The sequence below is a fragment of the Meriones unguiculatus genome, chromosome 8, assembly GCF_030254825.1.
Source record: "Meriones unguiculatus strain TT.TT164.6M chromosome 8, Bangor_MerUng_6.1, whole genome shotgun sequence".
Lineage (NCBI taxonomy): Eukaryota > Metazoa > Chordata > Mammalia > Rodentia > Muridae > Meriones > Meriones unguiculatus.
Genome location: NC_083356.1, coordinates 12,881,666 through 12,906,626, shown reverse-complemented (window position 1 = coordinate 12,906,626; position 24,961 = coordinate 12,881,666). Strand labels below are relative to the sequence as shown.

The 24,961-nt window shown below is 51.3% G+C and overlaps 1 protein-coding gene and 1 long non-coding RNA gene across 5 annotated transcripts in view; one reads left to right on the top strand and one right to left on the bottom strand.

Moving 5' to 3' along the window:
* The first annotated feature begins 878 nt into the window (after positions 1-878).
* Shank3 (SH3 and multiple ankyrin repeat domains 3) overlaps positions 879-24,961 on the top strand; it is a 56,645-nt gene continuing 32,562 nt past the window's right edge. For all 4 annotated transcript variants that reach the window (XM_021664319.2, XM_021664318.2, XM_021664321.2 and 1 more), the window contains exons 1-12: positions 879-1,184; positions 1,479-1,682; positions 2,611-2,682; positions 4,251-4,359; positions 4,451-4,602; positions 4,685-4,852; positions 4,941-5,057; positions 5,499-5,576; positions 6,607-6,673; positions 20,242-20,515; positions 23,169-23,362; positions 24,293-24,406. In XM_021664319.2, coding sequence (XP_021519994.2) covers positions 894-1,184; positions 1,479-1,682; positions 2,611-2,682; positions 4,251-4,359; positions 4,451-4,602; positions 4,685-4,852; positions 4,941-5,057; positions 5,499-5,576; positions 6,607-6,673; positions 20,242-20,515; positions 23,169-23,362; positions 24,293-24,406 — 1,840 coding nt within the window. In that variant the 5' untranslated portion in view covers positions 879-893. The remainder of the gene's footprint in view (positions 1,185-1,478; positions 1,683-2,610; positions 2,683-4,250; positions 4,360-4,450; positions 4,603-4,684; positions 4,853-4,940; positions 5,058-5,498; positions 5,577-6,606; positions 6,674-20,241; positions 20,516-23,168; positions 23,363-24,292; positions 24,407-24,961) is intronic.
* On the bottom strand, positions 9,992-24,757 carry LOC132655765 (uncharacterized). The gene is made up of 3 exons (XR_009593586.1): positions 24,657-24,757; positions 20,874-21,198; positions 9,992-13,022 (listed from the first exon to the last, which is right to left on the bottom strand). It is a non-coding gene; the product is annotated as an uncharacterized LOC132655765 (long non-coding RNA).

The window sequence follows — 24,961 nt, the reverse complement described above, 5'->3', positions numbered from 1 at the left end:
GGGCTAAGGCTGGCACGCCACGCGGGCGGCGCCTGAGTTGGTTCACTCGCAGCGTTCCCCTCCCCGCCCACTCGTCACCCCCTCCTGCGTTGCCACGACAACGTGTGAAACTAAAATTCAGTTCCCCGTCGCAGGTGGAGACTAGTGGCGCCCCCTCCCCTAAGCCTTTCCTCGTAGGTCGCGCCCCCAGCCTGCTGTCGCTAAGGTGACGGGGAGGGGGCGACCAGCGGCAGGGTTGGGCCAGCCAAGGTGGGGGAGCCCGCAGGGTCCGGACAGATTCCCCAAACTCGGCTGCGGTGGGGGCCGAGAGGAACACCCTGGGCGCGGTTGGGAGGGCTCATCTGGGGGGCGCTTCCGTGGACCGCAGCTCCGCCCTGCTCGCGCCTTGGGTCTGCGGCCCTCCGACTCCCACCCAGCACCGTGCGCGGGCTGATCCCACCACCCTCTCCCGGTCTGGAGTGGGGTCGGCAGACTGGGGGAGATTTCCACCCCGGGACACCGATTTCCCCGCTTGTCTCGCCCTCTCAGTCAGCCAGTGGTCCTCTGGCCCCGACGCGTCCCCCACCCAGCTCCAAGAACCCTCCGTCACCCCAGTACGGTGGTCTGCGACGCTCGCCTGCAGCGGAAGCGCGGCGTGCCACCCCCCGCCGTGTCAGCCACTCCCCCTCGACAGCCACCCCCCTTCCCCGGCGCGGGTCCCCGGCCCCCGCCCTCTGCACCACACGCCCACGCCGCCCCGACCCCGCGGGGGACCCCAGTTTCCCGGCCCCGGGCTTCCCATCCCCGCCTCCGGCGCGGCCCCCTCCCCGCCTCCGCTCCGCTCCGGGCTCGGGCCCCCTCCCCCCGCCGCCCCCGCCCCCGGGGAAGGCAGGCGCCGCTCGAAGCCGGGGCCGATGCAGCTAAACCGTGCCGCCGTCGCCGCCGCCGCCGCTGCGCCTGCGGAGCCCCCGGAGCCGCTATCCCCCGCGCTGGCCCCGGCCCCGGCCCCCCCCGGCCCCCTCCCGCGTAGCGCGGTCGGCGGGGCTCCGGCGGGGGGTCAGGGGGGGCCAGGGCGCCGCGCGGAGTCCCCGTGCGCTCCCCTCTCCACCGGGAACGGTCCGGGCCCGGGAGCTAGCACCGGGATGGACGGCCCCGGGGCGAGCGCCGTGGTCGTGCGCGTCGGCATCCCGGACCTGCAACAAACGGTGAGCCCTCGCGATCTCGCCGTACCCTTGTGTAGCCCGCTAGTGGTGACCCCCGCCGGGCGCGCCCTGCGCCAGGACCCCCGGCCGCGGCCACTCGCCCCTCCCCCGCCGCCTCCGCGGGACCCTCCCCACCGCCGGGGCGGGGCCCTGGAAGCCCAGCCCCGGGGCGGGGCCTCGGCCTCTGCGCGGTGGCGCGGGGTCCCTGCTCTTGCTCCCCGAGTGGCCCTCCCACCAGGGCCCGGGGCGCGGTACCCTGCGCCCGCAGGGCCGGGCTCACGACTCGCTCCGCTGCAGAAGTGCCTGCGTCTGGACCCAACCGCGCCCGTGTGGGCCGCCAAGCAGCGAGTGCTCTGCGCCCTCAACCACAGCCTTCAGGACGCGCTCAACTATGGGCTCTTCCAGCCGCCCTCCCGGGGTCGCGCCGGCAAGTTCCTGGATGAAGAGCGGCTCTTACAGGACTACCCGCCTAACCTGGACACGCCCCTGCCCTATCTGGAGGTGCTGGGCAGACCAGGGTGGGGGTGGAGTGGAGCGCGCAGGGTGTGTGATCTTTGAGCCCCGTGGCTGGAGCGTTGAAGGGCAGGCCGGGGGGAGTTGGCAGCAGGAGCGGTGGGGGGCTGTGTGCAGCCTGAGCAGTGTGCTGAGAGCGGGAGGTGGGCACGTTGAGGGCAGTGGGTCGGGTGAGGCGCGAGGCTGCATGTGTGGCTGAGTGGTGTGTCTGCGGCTTGAGCACGGAGGGCAGCGGGAGCAGTGTGTAGGGTGATCGCGCGAGCAGTATGGACAGCACCCGGGGAGTGCAGCACGCGTGCACTCGGAATGTGTGGTTTGAACGCTGGAGGGAGAGGTGTGAGGAAGACTCGGGTCGTGCGGTGTGCGCGTTTGTCTCTGGCCTGTCACTCCCAAGTCTTCTGAGGTTGGCCCGGGATATCAGCACCATTTATGACACATCAGGGTGATTTTAGTGCTATTTTAGGTATAGGGATGGAGAGTGAAGGTCTTTGTGTGTGTGTGTGTGTGTGTGTGTGTGTGTGTAAACTAAGGTCAGAGTTGGTCTAACCCTCGTGGTAGCACTAGGATTTGGGTTATTTCTACTTGGAGAGGAAATGTCTGGGAAGGAAAGCTGAGTTTCAGATCCTGGGAGAGCGGCGGAGTTTTCCAAGACCTGGTGGTGGTGGGAATGAGACGGACAGGCTGTAGGGCCCGTGTCTTCTCTGGACCACGCGTTGTTTCCGTGTAGTGGGTGGTCAGTAGCCATCCAATCTCACTTGTCCGCTTTGTAAGTGTGTGTCCGGGACTTGGATGGCTGTGTTGCAGTGACAGCGTGGGCAAGAGGGAGGTGAGCAGTGAGGGGCACGGGGAGGCGGCCACCGCTTGCTCACTGGACCTGTGTGGGTGCCTTCTCTCCACCTTCTCTTTATCTGAGCAGTTTCGATACAAGCGGAGAGTGTATGCGCAGAACCTCATAGATGACAAGCAGTTTGCGAAGCTACACACAAAGGTAAAGAGGCAGTCACCGGAGGGGACTCCCCATGACCGCCGCCCATGTTCTGGGTGGGCCCAGCCTGCTCTCCCTGAAGTGGGTTTCAGGACCTGGTCTGAGGCTGGTCATGGGTTCTATGCCTATGACTGGTCCAGTGATAGGTTCCAGTTAAATCAGATTCTTTTGCTGGTGTAGGGGTGAGTGCCTTGTTACAAGCTGGGGGAGAGGGAAGCAAGTGAGTGTCCAGTGTGTTGGGTGTGAGGGCAAGAACAGTCCTCAGTGTTCCCTAGTACAGGGAACACAATCTCATTTCACAGGTGAGGCAGAGGGGTGGAGTCACGCGCTGTGACTGCCCAGTGAAGGCGGCCCACGTCTGTGTGACTGGTTAGGCCCTGTGGCCTGGGTCCACATGTGCCCTGTCTCTTCTTCTGGGACCTTGTCCCAGGAGGGCCTGACTGCATTTACTTTTTTTTTTTTTTCTGAGGAAGTACTACACTCCTCCTCTGGGTGTCCAGGGGCAGAGTGGGTGTCATAGCCCTTTTCCAAATCCCCCAGCTCGTGGGCCAGTGGGGATTTGCTCCTGGGATACTTCACTGATGGCCCTGGAGTTTAGGAAAAGGCCTTTGTGACCCTTCGGTGGTCCTAGATCTCCAGGCTTTTATGGCAGACTTTTCTGCTCTTCCAGGGCAGGCGACAGTCAGTGGCCCTGGCTCTGTGCTGTCCAGATACCGAGTCAGGGAGATCTCTGTCTCCCTCCACTGGCCCTTGTGTGACCCTGTCACCCTAGGTTCTCTAGCTCTTGTCTCAGGAGCAACTTGCTGTTCAGTGAATCTTGTTTGTCTTTAGGATGAGGCTGAACACGCTGCAGCCCAGTCCTCTTGCTTGCCTGGGGTCCCAGCTGTCCCTACCCTCTCTCTGTTACCTTGGGGCTGGCTAAGGTCTTCCTAGAGGATTTGTATAAATTCTTCCTCTTGGTTACATCACCCTGACCTATGATACTGGTCCATGAAGCTCTGCTTCCCATCTGTGATACATGCTGTTTCTAGATGCCCCGGCTGGGACACCTTGCCCTGTTTGTCTGGCATCTGTGCCACTGGACAAGGCTAGTATGGCTTTGCTGGGTGAAGGAACAGAAGGCAGAGTCATGACATAGGTGTTCCAGGGGTCAACCATGGAGTGTAGGAGGAGCTGGTAAGATGGGCCAGAGGAATGAGACTAGACAGTTGTTAGGATTTGGCTCAAGTCAGAATGGACTCAGTGCTCTCTTAGGCTTAGGGAGGGGACTCAGTTGGGGGCTGTGATTAAGGTGAACCTGGCTGTGATGGGCGTGGCCAGGCTCAGGCTGATCGCTGATATGGGTTTGCAAAGAAGGGCTTTAAAAACACATGGGTCTTGCCATGCTGGAATGAGAGTTGAGGGAAGAGCTTGGGGTTGAGGATATGTGCATGCTGGGTGACAGGTTACACGGGTTGGGGTTAGGGATAGTGTATGCCTTACAGGTGGTCTGGAGCTTCCTGGAGGAAGGGGGTGATGGTAAGATGACCATGGCTGTGGCACCCAGCTGACTGGGATGGCTGGTGTTCTAGGCAAACCTGAAGAAGTTCATGGACTATGTCCAGCTACATAGCACAGACAAGGTGGCCCGCCTGCTGGACAAGGGGCTGGACCCCAATTTCCATGACCCTGACTCGGGAGGTGAGGAGAAGAGCAGGGATGGTTATGGGTTGTTTTGTTTGTTTATTTTTGAGTGTCGGGGACCCTAACCTTTATTTATCTTCAAACCCAGAGTGCCCTTTGAGCCTTGCGGCCCAGTTGGACAACGCCACTGACCTCCTAAAGGTTCTTCGCAATGGCGGTGCTCACCTGGACTTCCGGACCCGGGACGGGCTCACAGCTGTCCACTGTGCCACCCGCCAGCGGAATGCGGGGGCGTTGACGGTTAGTGAGGGTGGGACCCTGGTCTGGAGGGCTCATGCGGAAAGCTGGGCTTGGCGTGGATCCTGAGGTGCCTTACCCTCAGACACTGCTGGACCTGGGGGCTTCGCCTGACTACAAGGACAGCCGCGGCCTGACGCCCCTGTACCACAGTGCCCTAGGGGGTGGGGATGCCCTCTGTTGCGAGCTGCTTCTCCATGATCATGCCCAGTTGGGGACGACTGATGAGAATGGCTGGCAAGAAATCCATCAGGTGAGCAGGGGGCCCAGGCTGGGTCCAGGCTGTGTGCAGCCCACCCCAGCCTCTCTCTGGGATGCCTCAGTACCTCTCTTTTCCTCAGGCCTGCCGCTTTGGGCATGTGCAGCACTTGGAACACTTGCTGTTCTATGGGGCCAACATGGGTGCCCAGAATGCCTCGGGAAACACAGCCTTGCACATCTGTGCCCTCTACAACCAGGTGTGCCTTGCGTGTCGCCCCTCCGTGGGCTCACCTACGTTTTCCGTGTGTGGCGTGACTACACGCGTGCGCGTATGTGCCTGCACACAGTGACCGCACACCCTGGCTTGTGTGACACTCTGTGTGTGCGTTCTGTGCCCGGCCCGGTTACTGGGTGGTGGTTACTGGATGGCCCACTTCAACCCATCTGCTCTCTGAACACACGCATGTGTCAGTATGTCCACATGCATGTTCTTAACGGCCGGCTCTCGGATGAGAGCTGCTTATGTAATTCTACCTATCCTGGGTGTGCACTGAACCGGCGTAGTGTGTGTGCGTGTGTGTGTGTGTGAATGATTCTTGTGCTCCGCATACCTGTGGATGTACTCCCGAGTGCATGCCTGCCGTGGTCTGGCGCTGCCTCCCCTGCTGCCCAGCCTGATGGCTGCTGCCTCCCGACAGGAGAGCTGTGCTCGTGTCCTGCTTTTCCGTGGTGCCAACAAGGACGTCCGCAATTACAACAGCCAGACAGCCTTCCAGGTACAGGGGTCGGAAGGCTCACCCGGGCAGGGGGTTGCTTGTGTGTCCTGGTGCCGCTTGACTCCCAACCTGGATTCTTCTTCAGAGGGCAAGAAGGGGTGGTTCCCTCTCGGGACGGCCACAGCAGGTGGAGCTGTGAGGGGGCTAGGGTGGTGCCCAGAATTTGAGGGAAATGTTTGGCATGGTAGTTCCCTCTCTATTCTTTATGGATTAACACCATATGACTGCAGGACTCTGGGGAAGGGCCAAGCCGAGAGGACAGAAGGACAGGTGTGGGGGCCTGACTCCTCAGGAGCAGGTGGGAGTGCAGAGGGCAGACCTGGGGCAGGTGTGATCTCTACTCCACCTGACTTGACCTATGTTAGCTTTCCGAGCCGTCTGTCTACCAGGCTGGTTGGCGCTGGATAACCTGGGAGCTGTCATCTCTGTGGCCTGGAGCTTTGGTTGAGTTGAGGGGGTCATGGCATTTATGGACCGTGAAAGCCGCAGGGAAGGGCGGCTTTCTTAATGTCTGTCGTTCTTAATGGGAGCACGGCCCCTGAGAATGTCAGAATGGCAAGCTGCTGAGGTCGAGTCACACCTGGGACTCGAAGGAGATGTGGGCACATCTGGAAGTAGGTACATCTATCGGGGCCAGTTCGATGGTCAGGTTTGGGGAAGTAGGCAGGAAGAATGAGGCTTGAAAAGCTGTGTGGCCGTGATGGAGATAGGAACTGTGGCTGCATGTAGGGGCAGGTTAAAAGTTCTAGTGTGATCAGATGTGTTCATGTTTTGACTTTAAGCCTGTGTCCCAGAAGCACTCTTAGACTGAGGTGGATGACGGCAGTGGGCCAACTCTAGCTACTGGTCTCCTTGTCTCTTGTCTGTAAGAAGTGATGTCGCAGCAGACTGACTGCTGTGGCTCCAGAGAAGAGTGGCTTTGGGAGGAAATGCTCCTCAGAGGATTCCAGGCGGAGCAGCTGGGGTGGGGTCGAATCTGGGTTGCTGAGCCTCCCTCCTGGCCCTCCATGTCTTGACTTTTCTCTCCCAGGTGGCCATTATTGCAGGGAACTTTGAGCTTGCTGAGGTAATCAAGACCCACAAAGACTCGGATGTCGGTGAGTCCTGTCCACTCATAGATCCTTACTGAGCGTGCTATGGTTGTCAAAAGCAGTGGTGGTGTAACAGGGACCCCGTACTCCAAATATAATGTCTGCTAGTGACCCTTGCACACATGGGGCCTGTGAGGCTTGAACAGAATTCTCTGTCAGTGCCTAGAGCAGGTCTCCGGGCTGGGATAGCACCAGGCCTAGCAGATAACCCTTAGGTCAGCGTTTGCAGTTCCCCTCAGGTGCTAGTATGGGTCATCTGGGACATGACAGTGTTTAGCTTCCTATGGCTTTGTGCGTGACAAGATCCCATGAACATACCCGAGGAGGAAAACAGAACAAAACAAAAACCCCACAATGGTGAGGATGAAGGCTGAAGTGGGAATAGGCTTGTGGTTGGCTACTGGGCCAGTGGATATGAGTTCCCAGCAGGCAGCGCTTAAAAGAGATCGGCATATGTGTAAGTCCTAGAAGGAGGACCAGAAGCTGCATGTATAGATTTAGCTCCAAGACAGGCAGGCAGAAGTGTGTGTGTGTGTGTGTGTGTTTCTGGATCCAGGCTGGTTCATCCCGGGTACAGGTGACTAAGCCTGTACCATACTGTGGGCCCCTCCTCCAGTAAAGGGTAGCTGTCTGGCTGCAGCAAAGCCTTCTAGCCGTGGGGATTCCTTAATGTTTAGGGTAGGCTTTTCTGCCTGTGACTTTCTGGAACATGGAGCCCCAGGCTCCTCTTTTCTTCTGTGAGTGTTCCTTGAAGTGTCCCCATTTCTCGTTTCAATTTGCGGTGACACTGGGCAGCAGAGGGCTGGGGCTCGCATTAAGGTTCGAGTATTCCTTGGTTCTGTGTCAGCCTGGCCTGGGGGTTCGTCTTTGGGTGGGGTTAAGATTACGTTAAGTTTCGAGTTCTCCCCTGAGCTGCTCTCTGCTAATAAGGCTTGGTTATGAGCCCCTTGAACCTTGCAAGGCAGGACCATGATAACGGTTGAACTGAGGGCAGATGGCCTCCCCAAGAGAGCTTCTGCAGCCGTGCTGGGTGACCTCATGATCCATGGTACAAAGCCGGGCTCAGACTCAGGTAGAAAGGGCAGGGCGTAGTTTTGTGGTTGATACAGAGGCAAGAGACTGGTACAGTGTGACTGAGGCTGACAGAATTAGAGATAGTATTTTCTGGGATCACCCTGCTTGTGGATGTCCGGGATCTTTGTTATGCCTGATTGTCTAATCTTGAGAGATGTGCTGACAAGCGTGGTGCTTTACTTTGTCGTAAGTGAAATCCGTGTCTTACTGTCATCGCCTCTTCTTTTCACCTTGGTCTGCTTTAGCATTTGATCCTGAAAGGGGCTCGATTCTAGGAAGTGGCCTGTTTGTAACTGATTTGCAAGGGATGAGGAGCTTGTATATTGTCTAGGATGAGAGGTAGAAATATTCCTCTACCCTTCACCCTAGGACTCTGAGGGTCACCAGCTCATTGCCCGTTTTACCCAAGTGCGCTTGCTCAGTTGAGGTTAGGTACATGGCTGCTGAGTGGGGTGGGCATCTCCATCACGTGGTCCCGATGTAGGTGGCTGCTTTTGTAGCTGTACGTCGTCACACATTTTGATGTTACAGCCTCTTTTTGTTAGCTTCCGTTGTTGTAGTAAAAGCAGCTTGGGGAGGAAAGGGTTTACAACTCCCAAACACAGTCCATCATGAAGGGAAGTCAGTGTAGGAACCGAAGTTAGCAGGCACTGAAGCAAAGGCCGTGGAGAAGTGCTGCTTTGTGGCGCGCCCCTTATGGCCTGCTCAGCTTGTTTTCTTACATGATCCAGAACCACCTGCCCAGGGGTGGCATCACTTATACTGGGCTGGGCCCTTCCACAATATCCCACAGACTTGTCTATGTTGTCTTGTTTCTTTTTAATGAATTTATTTCATATTATGTGTACACTGGTGTCCTGCCTGCATGTATGTCTGTGAGGATGTCTGATGACCTGGAACTGGAATTGCAGGCAGTTGTGAGCTGCCATGTGGGTGCTGGGAATTGAACCCGGACTGTTTGGAAGAGAAGCCATCGCTCTTAACCACTGAGCTACCTCTCTAGCCCCCTATAGGAAAATAGGGGCATCTTCTCAATTAAAGTTTCTTCTTCCTAGATGACCGTGGCTTATGCAGAGTTGACAAAAACAAACAAACAAACAAACAAACAAACAAGCAAACAAAACTAGCCAGCGTATATCTTGTCCCTGTGTAGGATGAGGTAGTCATGAGATTTACTATGGACCCTCTTATCTCAGTCTACCTTCCCAGTGTCCTTTTGTGAAGTTGATTATTGGGCCTTTTTATTGAGAAGGAAACCAGAACTCAGCATTAATGACAAAACCCCTCCTTAGACCTGGGGACTCAGGTCTGGGTGGCCCACTGCTCTTTGTGCATATTCACTCCCAGGACATTTCTTAAGTGACAGTTGTTTCTGTTGTTTTTTGAGACAGGGTTTCTCTGTGTAGGCTTGGCTGTCCTGAAACTCATCCTGAAGACCAGGCTGGCCTTGAACTCACAAAGATCCACCTGCCTCTGAGTGCTGGAATCAAAGGCGTGTGCCACCACCGCCTGGCTCAAGTGACACTTGTGAGTCACTATGTCTCACTGTGGTCCTTGGGCAGAAGCCCACACCTAGGAGAGTCGTATGGAACTCTCTGCCTGTTCGTTCTCTGCCTCCTTCCTTGGGGCAGTGTCTGGTAGGCACCGATGACCTGCTTCAAGAGATGGGATACTTCCTGTCTCTTGGTGGCCTCTTTAGGGACCTTGGGTGGGACTCTGTCCTGTCAGCGGCTTTCTCTGCTTCCAGTTGCTGTCACTGGGCTGTCTTCTTTCAGGCAACCTCCTGTGCATACAAAGACATTCTATGCACATGTGTTCTCACGGACCGGCTGTCTTGTTTCTGTTAAGGGCCTTGGGAAATGCTTCTGCTGCTGACGTCACCTGCAGAGCTTGTGCAGTGCAGGTTCTGAGTCTCGGCTGGGTGGGCCTGAGCTTCTGCACTGGTCAACAACTCAAGGCGAAGTTTTCTCTGCTGGTCCCGGCTGGACTCTTTAGCATGGGCCTAGACAAGCCTGGCAGGTAGTGCTACAGGCCCAAGGCTGTCCACAGTATTGATTTTGCTTTTAAAGTAAGGTGAAATGAGCCGGGCGCCATGGTGCACGCCTGTAATTCTGGCACTCAGGGAGGCAGAGGCAGACAGATCTCTGTGAGTTTGAGGCCAGCCCTGGCGTGGTCTACAAAGTGAGTCCAGGACAGCCACGGCTACACAGAGAAACCCTGTCTCAGAAAAAAAAAAAGGTGAAATATTCCTTACATAAAATTGAGATTTATTGACAATCCAGTGGCAGTCCTTACATTAACAGTATTGTAGGCAAATGTTGTTGAATCCCAAAATATTTTCACTGCTCCAAAGAATACCTCAGATATATTAGGCAATTTTTCAGCGTTACCCTCTTTTGCTAACCTGTCAGCTGAGAACATAATTTCTTTTTGCATTTACCTGTTCTTGCTGTTTCATATCAATGGAATTATAATATGGCCCTTTGTATTTAGCTTCTTTTACTCATTGTCTTTTTGAGCCTCATCTGCCTTGAAAGATCACTTCCCTTCATTCTGTGTTAAGGCTAAAAACATTATATTGTCTTTATGCATGGTGTCTGGCTTATCCATTCATCTGCTGGTGGATATATAGGTTGTTTCTACTTTAAAATGTGTGTGTGTGTGAGTGTGTGAGTGTGCATTCATGTGCACTCCTGCCTGCCTGTCTATCTGTGCATCACATGCACACAGGTGTCCTTGGGGGCCAGAAGAGGGTATCTGATCCCTTGGAGCTAGAGATGGTTGTGAGCTACACAGTGTGGATACTGGGAACCAAACCTGTGTCCCTCTGCAAGAGCGTTTTTTTCTTTTTCTTTTTTCTTTTCTTTTCTTTTTTTCCCCCCAGGATAGGGTTTCTTTGTGCCACAGCCCTGTCTATCCTGGAGCTAGTTCTGTAGACCAGGCTGGCCTGGAACTCAGAGATCCACCTGCTGGGATTAAAGGCGTGCATTGCTACCTGGCTGAACAGTATCCAGTCTTAACAGCTGGGCCATCCCTCCAGCTGGTTTCTGATGGATGAGTATTGCTGTCACAAGCATGTCTGTACATGTAGTTCTATGAACACTTGTTTAGATTTCTTCTGGGTTTATTCCAAGGAATGGAACCTCTAGGTGCTATGACAGTTCTTCCAGTTTTGAGGAGTTCCTAAGCTGTTTTCCACCAGACTTTATTATCAGCTGTTTATATGAGCATCCAGCATCTTTACATTCTTTCCGATGACTGTCTGGTGCTTTATTATTATTATTTTAATTGTAGTCCTGTTGGATAATGGTGTGGTATTTCATTGTGGTTTTGTGGTTTCGTAATGCCCGGTGATATTAAGCTTATTTTCCTGAGTTTGTTGCTCATTTGTGTGTCTTTGGAGAAAAGTGAAGGCCTTTGTTCACTTAAAAATTTTTTTTTTTAATTTTTTTTTTTAATTTTTTTTTTTTTCATATTGTTGAACTATAAGACATCTTTGAACCGGGAGTGGTGGCCCACACCTGTAACCCCAGCCCTTGGGGAGGCAGAGGGAGTCAGATCTCTGTGAGTTTGAGGCCAGCCTGTTCAACAAAGCGAGTCCAGGACAGCCAAGCCTGTACAGAGAAACCCTGTCTTGAAAAAAAAAATTCTTCGTATATTTTGAATATATAAACAATATAGGGCCAGCAAGATGGCTTAGTGGGTAAGGGCACTTACTGCTAACCCTGGGAACCCACATGGTAGAAGGAGAGAGCTGAGGCCTTCAGGACCTCCACTTGTGGGTCATGACACACGCATGTGCTCATAGATATAATACACAAATAGATGTAACAAATTAGAAAATACATTGTGTGTATATATATATATATATATATATATTTTTTTTTTTTTTTTTTTTTTTTTTAGATAGGGTTTCACTGTAGCTCAGATTGGTGTTGAACTTAGTATGTAGCCCAGGCTGGCCCCAAACTTTTGACAGTTCTTCTGCCTTAGCTTTTGAGTGCAGGGATTACAGAAAGGAGCTACCATGCACTGCTTTGCTTCTTGCCCAGACTGGTTTTGAATTCTGCTCTCAGGCGATTTCCTGCCTTAGTAGCAGGGACTATAGGCGTCTGTCATCATAAAAACAGAAACCTATTATTTTATGGTTCTTTTTTTTAGAGAGATTTCTCTGTGTAGCCCCAGCTGTACTGGAACTTGATCTGTAGACCAGGCTGGCCTCTGCCTCCCAGAGGTATGTGCCACCACACCTGCCTCAAAATAATCTTTCTGTGGAACAAAAGCACAGGAAAGATGAAATCATCAGAGCAAACAAAATCAATCAGAGTCTGGAAAGAAGTTAGCCAAGATTTCTGGAGTTGAGCTCAAGGCATGACTCCAGGCTTGCTCCTTGAATACTGCTATTTCTGGCACTGGGGAGATGGCTGACCTCTCCTGGTGGCCAGCACTCAGGGGCAGGTTAGCTTCTGGAATTACGTCAAGGGCTCTCTCTCCTGCTTCGGAATTTCAGGAACAGATCAATTCTTGTTCTTAGTGATTCTACATTGGAAAGGTGGAAAAAAATTCAAATGGAGGGATATAGAAAAATCACTAACCACTTCAGTCTGTAGGTAATAAATAATAGCAATAAATTCCAAAGCAGTGAGCAGGTCCACAGTCTTAGAAAAGTGTATTGAGGTTTTCTCTGAAGCATAATTTTCTTTTCTGTAGCCACATCAGTCTCTTGAACCTTACGCTACACTACTTACAGAAATTTAGTAGAAAAGGCTTGGGACACAGCTAACCTTGTAGGCTTTCTGCCTAGCTTTTGAAAAGCTCTGGGTTGTATCACCAGCACTGAAAAAGGCAGTCACCTGGAATCCCAGCACCCTGGCAGTGGAGACAGGATCAGAAGTTCAAAGTCATCCTCAGCAAGAGATGGGCTACGTGAAACTGTCTCCTAGCAACAGCAATAAGAACACAACAACACATTTAGTAAGAAAAGTCCACACAGACTCTTCTTAAGTTTGTTTTCCTGAAATGTCTGATAAGGCGCCTCTGTTTGAACTTTCGAAAATTATTCAAGGTTCAAAAATGAAGACAAACTTCAGTCTTCCCTTGGGGTACTTAGTTGTCTTTTCAGATCTTTCAAATGTCTTCAGGTTACTGGAGGAAACCTGGCAGGAAGTGACATTCTACTCACAAGGCTCAGAACAGCTCTTGCAGGTTGCACACTTTGTAGATTCTCAGGTCACATTCTAATCAAAGCCGTGGTGGTAGAATCAATTTTTCCAACTGTACTCTATTTAAAAAACAAAACAAAACAGAACAGAACAGTTGCGTATTGAACTTATTCAGATAATTACATTACCATCTAAAAATATCCATTAACTTATCCATCAGATTAACTTTTCTGATGCTGAAGGATCAGGTGGGGAAAAGAAGGAAATATTTCAGTTCTAATTTTTAAAAAGTAACCAATGGGCCAGAGATAGTGTAAAAGAAAAGGGAAGCATATCTTCTTAAATCTAGAACATGAAAATGAAAAATTAAAATAAACGCAAAATCATTTATCTTAAAAAATTATTTAAAAAGTTTAAAAGAGCAGGGCAATGATGGTGCCCGCCTCTAATTTCAGCCCTTAACAGAGGCTGGTGGGTCTCTGTGAGTTTGAGGCCAGTCTGGTCTATAGATTGAGTTCCAGGACAGCCAGGCCTACACAGAGAAACCCTGTCGCAAAAACACCACAAAAAAAAAAAAAAAAAAAAAAAATAGCACACTGAAATTGACCAGACTCAGGTACCTCATTCATTTTTAGTCTTCTGCCATGATTCCTTCTTCTGTTTGTTTATTATCTTGAGACAGGGTCTTATTCTGGAAGGCCTGGAACTCGCCATGTAGTCCAGGCTGGTCTTGTACTTATGGGGATCGTCTTGCTGCAGCTTCAAAGTGCTGGGTTCCAGGTGTGGACCATTGTCCCAGATCCACGTCCCTAATCCTTGCTTAGTTTGAACTTGGTTAGTGGGCTTCCCCAACCCCCAGGCAAGTCTTCTACCTCTTCTTTAAGAGCTTCTTTTATCCCCTCTCCCCTCCTCTCTCCTTTCTCTTCTCTCTCTCTTTCCCCTCCCTTCTCTCTCATTCGATATTTATTTTTCTTTCTGCCCCCACCTCCTCTCCGTGTCACTATATCGCCCTGAACTCCTTGGGTTCACACGTCCTCTGGTCTCAGCCTCCGAACTGCTTGTGACTACAGGGACATGCCACCATTCCTGGCTCTCATTTCTTCAGTACAGTTCTGAAGATCCTTATACAGGCCAGTGGGGATGATCTTAACGTCAGTGGACACCTAGATTCCATAGCTCTTGTTGAAGTCCACCCGTATCTTTGAAGGGGAAGTGATTTTGGGCTGCAGGGAACTGCACATACGTTTAGAGAGAAATGACAATAATAGCTCTCTACTCGGCAAGACAGAAATCAGCCGTGGTTGACAGACAAGGGCCTGGGTTACTTCTTGTGGCGTGCAAGATTTTAGCACAGCCAGACTTAATGACTGATACGATTATACCAAGATAGGTCAGATTGCTAATAATTTCATACAATTTTAGAATGTTTGTGTCAGGAAAGCGTGTGACCATATAGTTTAAAATTTGGTGTGGATGTGTGTATGCCTGTGGTCCTAGTACTCTGGAGGATGTGGCAGGATAATAAATCGGGGCCAGCTTGGGCTACATAGGAATTTCCTGTACATCCCTAGCCCCTACCCCAAAAGGAGGTTTAGTATTAACTTATGTGACAGTGTCTTCATACATTTTAATACATCCAACAAGCTCAATTAATTTAGTATTACTTCAGTATCATAGGGGCCTTTCTGGATTGTCCCAAAGTTAGTTTAGGATTAAAAATAAATTTAGGAGCCAGGTGTGGTGCCACAGGTCTTTAATCCTAGCACCTGAGAGTCAGAGGCAGGCAGATCTCTGTGAGTTCCTGGCCAGCCAGAGCTACACAGTGAGACAAACAAACAACCCCAAATTAAAAGTTCAAAATTACATAGTGCACTTTGAAATCGGTAACATTTTTCTTTTGTCCTTATGTCTGATTGGCCTGTAGTATGGGTGAGGAATGGCTTTCAGTAGATTTCTAGCTTTTTCTAGTTCATATGCAGCCTGTGTGTGGACCCCATGGGGGCCTGTGGTACCCCATGGGTACCCCATGTGGTACCCCATGGGTACGATCTTCAGGTTGCCACACCCAGGTCCTGTCAACATGTTTAGGTTACATATGAGATCAGGCTGGCACTTTGAGAACGGCAAAACACTTTTTATTTAGACAGGAATACCTTTATTTTTGAGCTCAAGATTTTGATCCAAGTCTAACAGTGGTTAAAAAGCAGACTGAAGAGCTTGATTGTGGTATAGGCTGTAATTCTGGAGGTAGAGTTAGGAAGATGAGAGATTGAGGCTAGCCTGGGCTATGAATCCAGACACAACACACACACACACACACACACACACACACACACAGACACTACCCATTGTGTTATGGAGTGAGACAGACGGACACACACACACACACACAAACACTACCCATTGTGGTATGAAGTGAGACAGACAGAAAGACACACACACAGCCCATTGCTGTTTCCAAGCTGGTAATTTTTCTTGGTAAGATTTACCCTTTCTCTAGAAAACAGCAAGTCCTGAGATAGAGTCTGGCTGCTGGATTTAAATAACCTATTATTTCCTGTCTTCCTGGGATTTCCTACTGTGATCTTTTCATTAAGCAGTTAGGCATCCGGAGATTCCCTACAGGACCCAGGACAGTTTTTATTTCAACTTCAGAAGTTGAAATAAGAGAAAGAAAGAAAGAAAGAAAGAAAGAAAGAAAGAAAGAAAGAAAGAAGAAATTTTCAGGAGCTACAGTGAGTCAAAACACTCTCAAACTCAGAGAATTTCACTCAAAATGAAGAGCACGCATAAGGGCTTAGCAGGTGACCGCGCCTGTTTGTGTGTGGCTCCAGTAAGATCTTTGCTGCTTGTACTAGATCTGATGAAAGAAAAACTTAAGCATGCTTATGTTTTAGAGTATACTGTAACTCATGAATAGAGGGGCAAGTATCACTCTGCCAGGAGGAGAAGGGAGAAACTTTTAAGGTATTTGTAGAAGCAAGGCAATTTTGGTTGGTTCAAAGTTCATTGGTGTTTTTTAACTGGTGCAATTTCTAGTTTCGGTTCACAGTGTTCATTAGATGTTGGTTTGCTCAGATGGAATGTAAAGTTTGAGGGTCCGCACAGCTAACGGAATCCAAATATCATTTGTTCCCACACCAGCCACCGAGTTTTCTTCTAAGTTTCATGGGTTTAGCTTTATATTTAGGTGACTGATCAACTGTAACTTAATTTTTGTATATTGTGAGAGTTCAGAATCTGTTTTCATGTGGATCTTTAGTTGTTTGGCAGTTATCTGTTGAAGAAAGCTTTCTTCTTTCATTGGTTATTCATTGCTGTATATAGAAATGAGCTGCCTTTTGCACACTGGTCTTATGCTATGTTGTTTTTGCTTATTAGCTTTAATGGCTTTCTTGGTGGATTATTGGGATTTTTCTATATATAGCATCATTCTTTATGCAAGTAGAAATGCATTTGCTTCTTTTTTCTAATTTGGATGCATTTCATGTCTTTTTTTCCTTCTCCTCCCCCCCCATCCTATTCTTTCTCCTATTTTTCTTCCTCCTTTTTTGAGGTGGAGTCTCACTACGTAACCTTGGCTGGCCTCAGACTCCTGAGGGCTGTGATTAAAATCATGTGCCACCATGCCATCAGTATTTGATTTTGTTGCCTATGTGCTCTAGCTTGAACTTCCTACTATGTTGAATATCAGTAGGAAAAGCAGGCATCCTGGCATTGCTCCTCATGTCAGAGCAAAGCTTTTTTTTAGTCTTTCACCATCGAGAGTGATATCATCTATGGGTTATAAAGAAAGACCCCTTAACATATTGATGAAGTTTCTTTCTGTTAACTTTCCTGATGTTTTATCATTAGAGGATGTTGCAGATGATTTTTTCTGCACCAGCTCAAATAGTGCTGCTGGCTTTTCTCTTCGTTCTATTGATGAATTACATTGGCTGATAGAGTCCTTAGCTTTCTCTAGCTTGGGTATCAGGAATACAGAATCGGTTAGAAGTTGTTTTCTTCTCCCTTTTTCTTTGGAAGAGTCTGGGAAGAACTGATGTTGAGTCTTAAGTGTTTGTAGCAATGCCATTTCTCATCACTTTTCTGTTGTTGGTAGGAAGGTTGTGATTTCTCAGTCAGTTCCTTTGCTTGTTTTGGGTCTCTTTAAATTTTCTATTTCTTCTTCAGTCAGTTTTTGTAGTTTGTGGATTTAAAAAAGTTTTTCCACCTAGTTTATCCAATTTGGTGGCAAATAATTATTCATAATATAATTTTGTATTTTATTTTTGAAAGATTGACAATAATACCCTCAATCAATGGTTCTTAACCTGTGGGTCATGATCCCTTTGCTGGGGGCAGCTAATCCTTTCATAGGGGTCTCCTGAACCATCAGCATTTTAGCTGTTCACATTATGATTCATAACAGTAGTGAAATTACAGTTATAAAGTAGCAATGAAAATAATTTTATGGTTGGGGGGTCACCAGTTATATTTAGGGGCCACAGCATTCAGGAGGTTGAGGACCACTGCCCTAAACATTTCTGATTTTAGCTTTCTTTTTCCATATTCTCTTTTAAAAGTCAGCCTGGCTAAAACTGTGTTGACTTCTTGGTTTATTTTATTTTATCTTATTTATGTGTGTGAAGATTTTGCCTACATGTGTCTGTGTACCATGTGAGTACCTGCTGCCAGCAAAAGTCAGAAGAAGGCTTTGGGAATCCCTGGAACTTGAGTTATGGATTGTTGTAAGCTACCATGTAGGTACTAGGAGTTGAGCCCAGGTCCTCTGCAAGAGCAACAAGTACTCTTAATAATGGCTGAGCTATCTCCCCTCACATGCCTTTTTTTTTTTGGGGGGGGGGAGATTATCTCTCTATGTAACTGACTCTCCAGGGACTCACTATGTAGACCAGGCTGGCCTTGAACTCACAGATATGCAACTGCCTCTGCCTTCAGCGTTGGGACTAAAGGTGTGCTCCACCATGCCCAGTGTGCTGATGCTTTTGTTGTTGTTGAGACAAAGTCCTGGCTGGGCTTGAACTTGCATTGATCTTCCTGCCTTTGCCTCCCCACTGCTGGGATTATAGACACTGCTACCATGGCTGAGTCTTGCTACTTTTTTTTTTTCTTTATTTCAATACAAGGGGTGGAAACTGACACTTGGGTACGCTAGACAAACTACCCCTGAACTACATCCCTATTTTCATATTGCTTTTTAAATGTAGGTGTTTTCTCCTTATAAAATACTGCTGAAATGTCTTAGATGTGGTTGGTTAGGTCTGGCTGGCTTGTCTCATCCATCTTTTTAGATCTTCTATTCATTACTGGAAATGAGTATTGAAAGTTTTGGGTATTTTTGTGGAGCTGCTTTTTCTCTTTTTAAATCAGTGTCTCAGGTTTTCCTTTTATGTTCTTTGGTAATGTTGACAATTGTTAGCGCTTCTTGATGAATTGGCTTTCTTACTGATATATAATGTATCTTTCTGACTATTGTTACATATATATATATATATATTTGTGTGTGGTGTGTGTGTGGTGTTTGTGTATGCATGTCTGTGTGCAGGTATGTTTGTATGCCTGTATAGGCCTGAGGTCAACCTCCAGTGCTGTTCCTTGGCAGCCATCCTGAACCTTGCTTGTTGGAGACACGGTCTCTCACGGAATGGCTTGCTGTTTACATTAGGCTGGCTGGCCAGTGAGCCCCGTGGAACCTCTGACTCTGCCTCCTCAGCTCTGCAATAAGTGCATGCAACGACACCGACTTTATGTGGGTGCTTGGGATTGAACTCGGGTTCACGCTTGTATGTCAAGCACTTTACTGTATGAGCTATCTTCCCGGGCTTACATTTTTTTTTTTTCTTTTAGAGTTTATTTAGCCTGATATTAATATGGCTAACTCAGGTCTTTTGGTTACTATTTACATGAGTTGTTTATGTTGTTATTTTTATTAGTTTAAATAATATTTAGTCAGGCATAGAGTTGTCTTTAATCCCAGGACTCGGGAATCAAAGGCAGGCAGGTTTCTGTGGATTAGAGGCCAGCCTGGTGTACATAGTGAGTTCCAGGACAGCTAGAGCTACATAAGAAGACCCTATGTCAAAACAAAAACAAACAAAAATATTCTAACTTTCAATGTATTTATGTCTTTGGATCTACAGTGGTTCTCTTATAAACAACATATAGTTCACGACCTCATTATCTGTTCTTAAAATAAAGTTTTTTGGAACATAGGTGAACCCGTTTGTTTACATACTATTTGTGGCAGTTTTCGTGCGACTGTGACAGGGTTTGAGACATAGCATTGGAGACTGTGGTTTGCAGAGCCTGAAGTAGTTACTGTCTGATTCTTTTTAGGATGTTTCCTGACTCTGGTCAGACATGCCCTTTTTAGTTTTCCTGGCTATAGGTAACAGTACATGGGTTCACGCAGCAGTGGTCTGATGCAGTTTGTCACAGGTAGCCTGCTTTATCCTGAAGCTTGTGAAATGGGCAGTTCTGACAACAGGTCTGGGCATTCCCGGGCCTTCGCTGGCTGAGAAGAGGAGCAAGCTTCTCTCTGTAAAGTCAGGGCTGGAGGCAGCATGCCTGAGATGTGGTCATGCAGTGGTGACCTCATTAATGTGCTCACTGCTCTGATTTCCTGGGATCGGGGGCACTTCCAAGAACACATCTTAGATTTGTGTGTGTGTGTGTGCGTAAATTTATATATATATGCAGCCAGGTGAGCATATATGTGTGCTGAAGCCCGAAAATCAGCCTTGGGTATTTTTCCTCAAGAGTTACCCACCTTGATGTGGGAGACAGCGTCTCTCACTAGGGCCTAGGGCTCACTGATTTATGGTTGGCAGGCTGGCCAGTGAGCCCCAGGGATCTGTCTGCCTGTCTTCACATCCCTGGATTTTCATGTGGGTGCTGGGGATTGGATTCAGGCCCTTTGTTTTGCACAGAAAACACTTTAATGGCCTAGCTCTCTTCTCTCCCAGTATTTTAGTTTTAAAAGATCACTTGCTCTATACAAAGAATTCCAGGCAACTGAGGCATGCTGGGAGTGGGAGAAATACTCTTCCCCAGAAAAGAGCACACTCATTGGTTACCTGATACCAAATGGCCAGCCCTGAAATAATCTATTCAAGTAACATTATATGTATGCGACAGCTTATGTCTAGGCATACCTATGTTTCTACCTGTGTGCATGTAATAACAATGAAAAAGGAGGACACAAATTTGAAAGAGGGCAAGGAAGGGTATATGGGACGGTTTGGAGGGAAGGAAAGGAAAGAAGGAATGTTAAAATTATAAAATATAAAAAAAAATCAATTAGTCTCCGGTCTTACTCATGCCCCTCTACTCTAGTACCATTCAGGGAAACCCCCAGCTATGCAAAGCGGCGGCGTCTGGCTGGCCCCAGTGGCTTGGCGTCCCCTCGGCCCTTACAGCGCTCAGCCAGTGATATCAACCTGAAAGGTGATGCCCAGCCGGCAGCTTCTCCCGGGCCCACCCTCAGAAGCCTGCCTCATCAACTGCTGCTGCAGCGGCTTCAGGAGGAGAAAGACCGGGATAGGGACGGTGAGCCGGAAAAGGACATCGGGGGCCCCTCAGCAGGCAGGGGCAGCCACAACAAGATCAGGTAGGAGGGCGTGGGAGAGCCTGGAGGGCTCGGGGTGGGTGGCGAGCTGTGGCAAACCAGAGCTGGAGAGGCAGGGAAAGGTAGTTGGTGGCACAAGCGCCGCGATGGGCTGGGGTTCGAGGTGGAGCTCCTGGCTGGCTTTACTGGTGCTGATCTCTGGGAGTAGCTGGGGCTTGCTCTGAGGATAGCAGCAGCTGAGTGAGCGTGTGGTTAGGAAGCTCACAGCAGCATGAGAACTGGTGGGGAATTGTTTGGAAATGTCATTCTGTGTGGGCTCAAAGCCTACAGGTGAGAGTTATAGTCGTCCACCGTCCACCCCCCAGCCCCCACCCCGGCCCGGCCCGGCCCGTATACTTACAGTATTTTTAACCTCCCTCATGAGTCCTGGGACCCCGAGAAACCAGGATATTTGCAGTACTGACTTCCCTGTAAGTTATGAGTCGGAAGCATAGAATGGCGCCTCTTAACCTCTGTAGGCCTAAGGGTGTCCTAAGGGTGTCAAGGTGTTTCCTTGGAGAAGCCCTCCGGGGTGCCTGTGAGGGGGTAGTCTTCTCCTTGGCCCCCCGTGTCCTGTGTTGGCCACTGGTTGTAGTACTGGATTCCCTGAGCCTTGAGGTCAGGAGCCATCTTTCTTGCTTCCTGCCATTTCTCCAGAGCCAGGTAGATAGAAGGTGTTTGGAAGCCTGTTGGATGAGAGCGTTACATAAGCAGCGTGTTGTTTTCACAGTGTCAGCCAGCTCTTCTAGCCCTATGGGCTTGGTGTACCACTGGGCAGCAACATGCATGTCAATCAGTTAACGTCGACGCTTAGGCTTGTGTCTGTGAACACCATTGTGCAGGCAGGGGTCCTGATCCCCAGGTTAGGTCAGAGACTTGTTTAAAGTCACAGAGAGCAGGATTCAGCTTACCTGGGTCCAGGTGTTTGGTAGACGGGGCTTTTCCTTCTGTACTGCACCCCTGCACGCAGCCTGATTTCCACGCTGTAGACTTACTGGACCCCCAAGGTGGTCTGTTTGGCCCCACCTCACAGCTCCCCCACGAAGCTTTTGCATCTCCCCTCGGGTTTTCTAAGAACCTAATGGGTTGGTGGCTGGAAGAGCGAGCGTATTCTAGGCTGTCGCAGCCTGCCAGGAGGGCTGCTGGTGAGTGGAACTGTGTGGCTGCCACTGGCCCCTTTCCTTTGTGTTTGTTTACGCTTGTGGCTGGCGCAGAAACGACAACAACAAAAAACACCTCTACTCTGGGGTCTCCAGCTCACCTGCCCTTTGGGAGGGCAGAATTATTTCCACACATTTATTAGGTGACTGGAGTGCCAGATCTACTCTCGTGCGTGCGCATATGTGTGCGTATGTGTGCGTGCGTGTGTGTACATACGTGTGTGTGTGTGTGTGTGTGTGTGTGTGTGTGTGTGTGGCTTGCCCCTGCCCGCCTCCACCCACTCCCCCTCTCACAGCAGTGGTCCTGACCGGTGCTGAGGAGGTAGCAGGTGGGCTCCGGGCCGAGGAGAAGCACTTAGGAAGTTGTGATGCAGGTTAAGGGGGCGTACCCGGTGTGACAGGCAGACGCCAGTCTGGATGTGGCAGGGCATGTTGGGTGCACTGAGAAGGAAGTGACCCTCAGGCAGAGGCTGCCTGTTGTTAAGACAGAACCCCAGACGGTGGAATGCATGGACCCTGTTGGGGCTGCAGTGGCTCCTTGTTGCTCCCTGTTGGCTGAGCCTGGCACAGAGCCCAGAAATATTGTCTGCAGGTTTTGGACCCCCGCACCACAGTAGAGCCCACAAGGGCAATTCCGAAGCCCAGTCAGTAACTTACTCTCTGGCCAGAAGGGCAGGGTCACAGCTGTTTAGGGGTGGGAGCAGTGTGGCGCATCTAAGTCTAGGAGAGCCTGGTTATTGGAAGAGCAGGTGAATTTGGCCTGTCTGGGCACTAGGGAGCCCAAGCGGGCTTCTGGACAGAAAGGAAGATCAGGACCTCAGACTCTATATCCGAGCCCGAGAAGTGGTGCGGGAAGGCGGTCCACGTACAATGGACCTAGGAGCAGATTCCTAGACGAGAGGAGACAGGCCCAGAGGCAGGAGAACTGGGGCGCCCAGGGCATGTTGGTGGTCAGGGAGGCCGGACCGCTGCGCCCCGCCTGCCCTTCTCTGGCGCCCGAAGCCTCGGTGCCAGCCCTTCTCCAGCTCCTACCTGGCAGTCCTGCCCGCCGTCCCCCGTGCGCCCACCTCCTGGCCTTCGTCCTTTCTGTCCAGCCGTCCGCTTGGGGTCTGCGGGGGGCACCGCGGACTCAGGGCGCGCCGGCCGCCGCCGCCCGCAGAGGGAGGAGCTGGCGGAGGAGGCGGGGCGCGGAGCGGCCGTGGCATGGAGCGAGCCCGGCGCGCCCGGGAGCGCAGCCCCGCGGCCCCCGAGCCCTGAGCGGGCGCGGCTCGTGCGCTGGCGGGAGCGGGCCGGGCGCGGCGGCGCGGCCCATGGAGCGGCCCCGGGCCGGGCCCCCGGCGGGCGGGCGGGCGGCGGGCGGGCGGTGGGCGCTGCGGCGGCGGCTGCGGTGAGGCCGGCGGCGGGGCCGGGCCGTGCGCCATGGAGGCCCCGGGCGCCGGCTTCGCATGCCCGCTGCCCCCCGGCATCGCGTCCGTCACCTACGTGTTCGTCTACAGCCCCAGCGGGCCCGGTGGATCCGGCCCCGCGCCCGGCCCCGGCCCGGCTTCTCCCGCGCCCCCCGCGCCGCCGCCCCGGGGCCCGAAGCGGAAACTTTACAGTGCCGTCCCCGGCCGCAAGTTCATCGCTGTGAAGGCGCACAGCCCGCAGGGCGAGGGCGAGATCCCGCTGCACCGCGGCGAGGCCGTGAAGGGTGAGGGGCGCGGGCGGGGTGAGGGGCGCGAGCCGGGTGGGGGGCGGGCCCCGGGGCACGCGGCCTGTTTCATGCCGTTTTGGGGTCTGTGTGGTTGGGGTGTCCCTGGGTCATTCCAGCAAGCTGCTGTGCCGGGGTCTCCGTTCTGGCCCTGTTTTTTATGGGTTCCTGGCATGAAGCTCCAGCTCTGTCATGGTAGAGGCTTGGCTCTCGAGGGGCGGTTCTTGTTATGATGGGGGCCAGTGACAACTGGGTCCTTGTGTTGGACCCTGACCAATTGCGGAGCTCCTACGCCTTGTGGGGTTCCTGTGTCACTTCTGGGGCTCCTTCATTGGGAATCCTTGGCATACAGGTGAGGGGGGCTTGCCATCTTCGGGGGAGTCTGTAACAGTTGCTGTTGTCTGTATACAGTGCACATTTCTTCCACGGATGCTGCCTGCTTTGGGGAGACAAGCCCCCCTCATCATGTGGCGCTCTGTCGCTATTGGGCCCCTACCTTGAGTGCTCTGCCTGTGGGGTGGAAGTAGTTGGGACGATCAGCCCTCCTGGCACATCATGTGGCTTGCTCCACTGGCTGCCTCGCAGTGACCCTGATCTCCTGGGTGGATGTCAGTTACCACGGTTGGGGGAAAGTGGTCACTGTGGGCTGGGGGTTGGGGGGAGTATGGCCCCTGCTTCTGCCTTTGTCCTCTTCAAGTGTGTCCATCTGTGTCTGTCTGTCTCCCACATGTCCATCCTTTGCTGAGGCCATCTGTTCAATTCTCTTCTCTGTGGCTCCCAGAATCTTCCCAGGGAAAATGCCTCGGGGATATGGGATTGGAAAGAGAGCAAGGGTTAGGGTTGTGGGCAAAACCTGAGCCTCAGGTGGCAGGGAAGAGGCGCCCTGCAGTTCTCCTTTGCCCTGACAACCTGTCTGGCTTCTTTCCCCAGTGCTCAGCATTGGGGAGGGCGGTTTCTGGGAGGGAACCGTGAAGGGCCGTACAGGCTGGTTCCCAGCTGACTGTGTGGAGGAAGTGCAGATGCGACAGTATGAGACGCGGCATGGTAAGTGACTCCAGTTTTTGCCCAGGTGGCTCCCAAAGGGCACGTGTTCTGGTCGCCCTTTGGTCCTCTTGGTAACCAATCTGGACATTTCACTAAGACTGAGAAATAAACTCAAGCACACTCAAGGTACACACACATTTGCACAGACACACTGTGGGTAAACAAACATGCACCTAGCAACATGCATATGTGAACCTGACATTTTACAAACAGTGCAGACCTTTGCCATGCCAACAGGAGGTATACTTACACTCATGGCCATCCTCTGTCTGCATGTTGACACATAAGCCTCCAGTGATGGTGACCACCCCTCTGGCACAGTCGTCACAGAAATACCAGGTTCTTGGAGCTCCTGATTCATGAACGGCTGGCACATAAGTAAAGAGGTCAATGTGAGAAGAGGCGTTTTTCCAAAGTGGACAGATTGTCCAAGTGGGCAGAGCAGGAGGCATGGGCCAGCTAAGAGGAAATGAGGCCAGTTGGGCCCCAAGGAGTGGTTCCGGGTACCCTGGGGTTGATGTGGTTTGAGGGCAGCTGATGAAGGATGGCTGACCC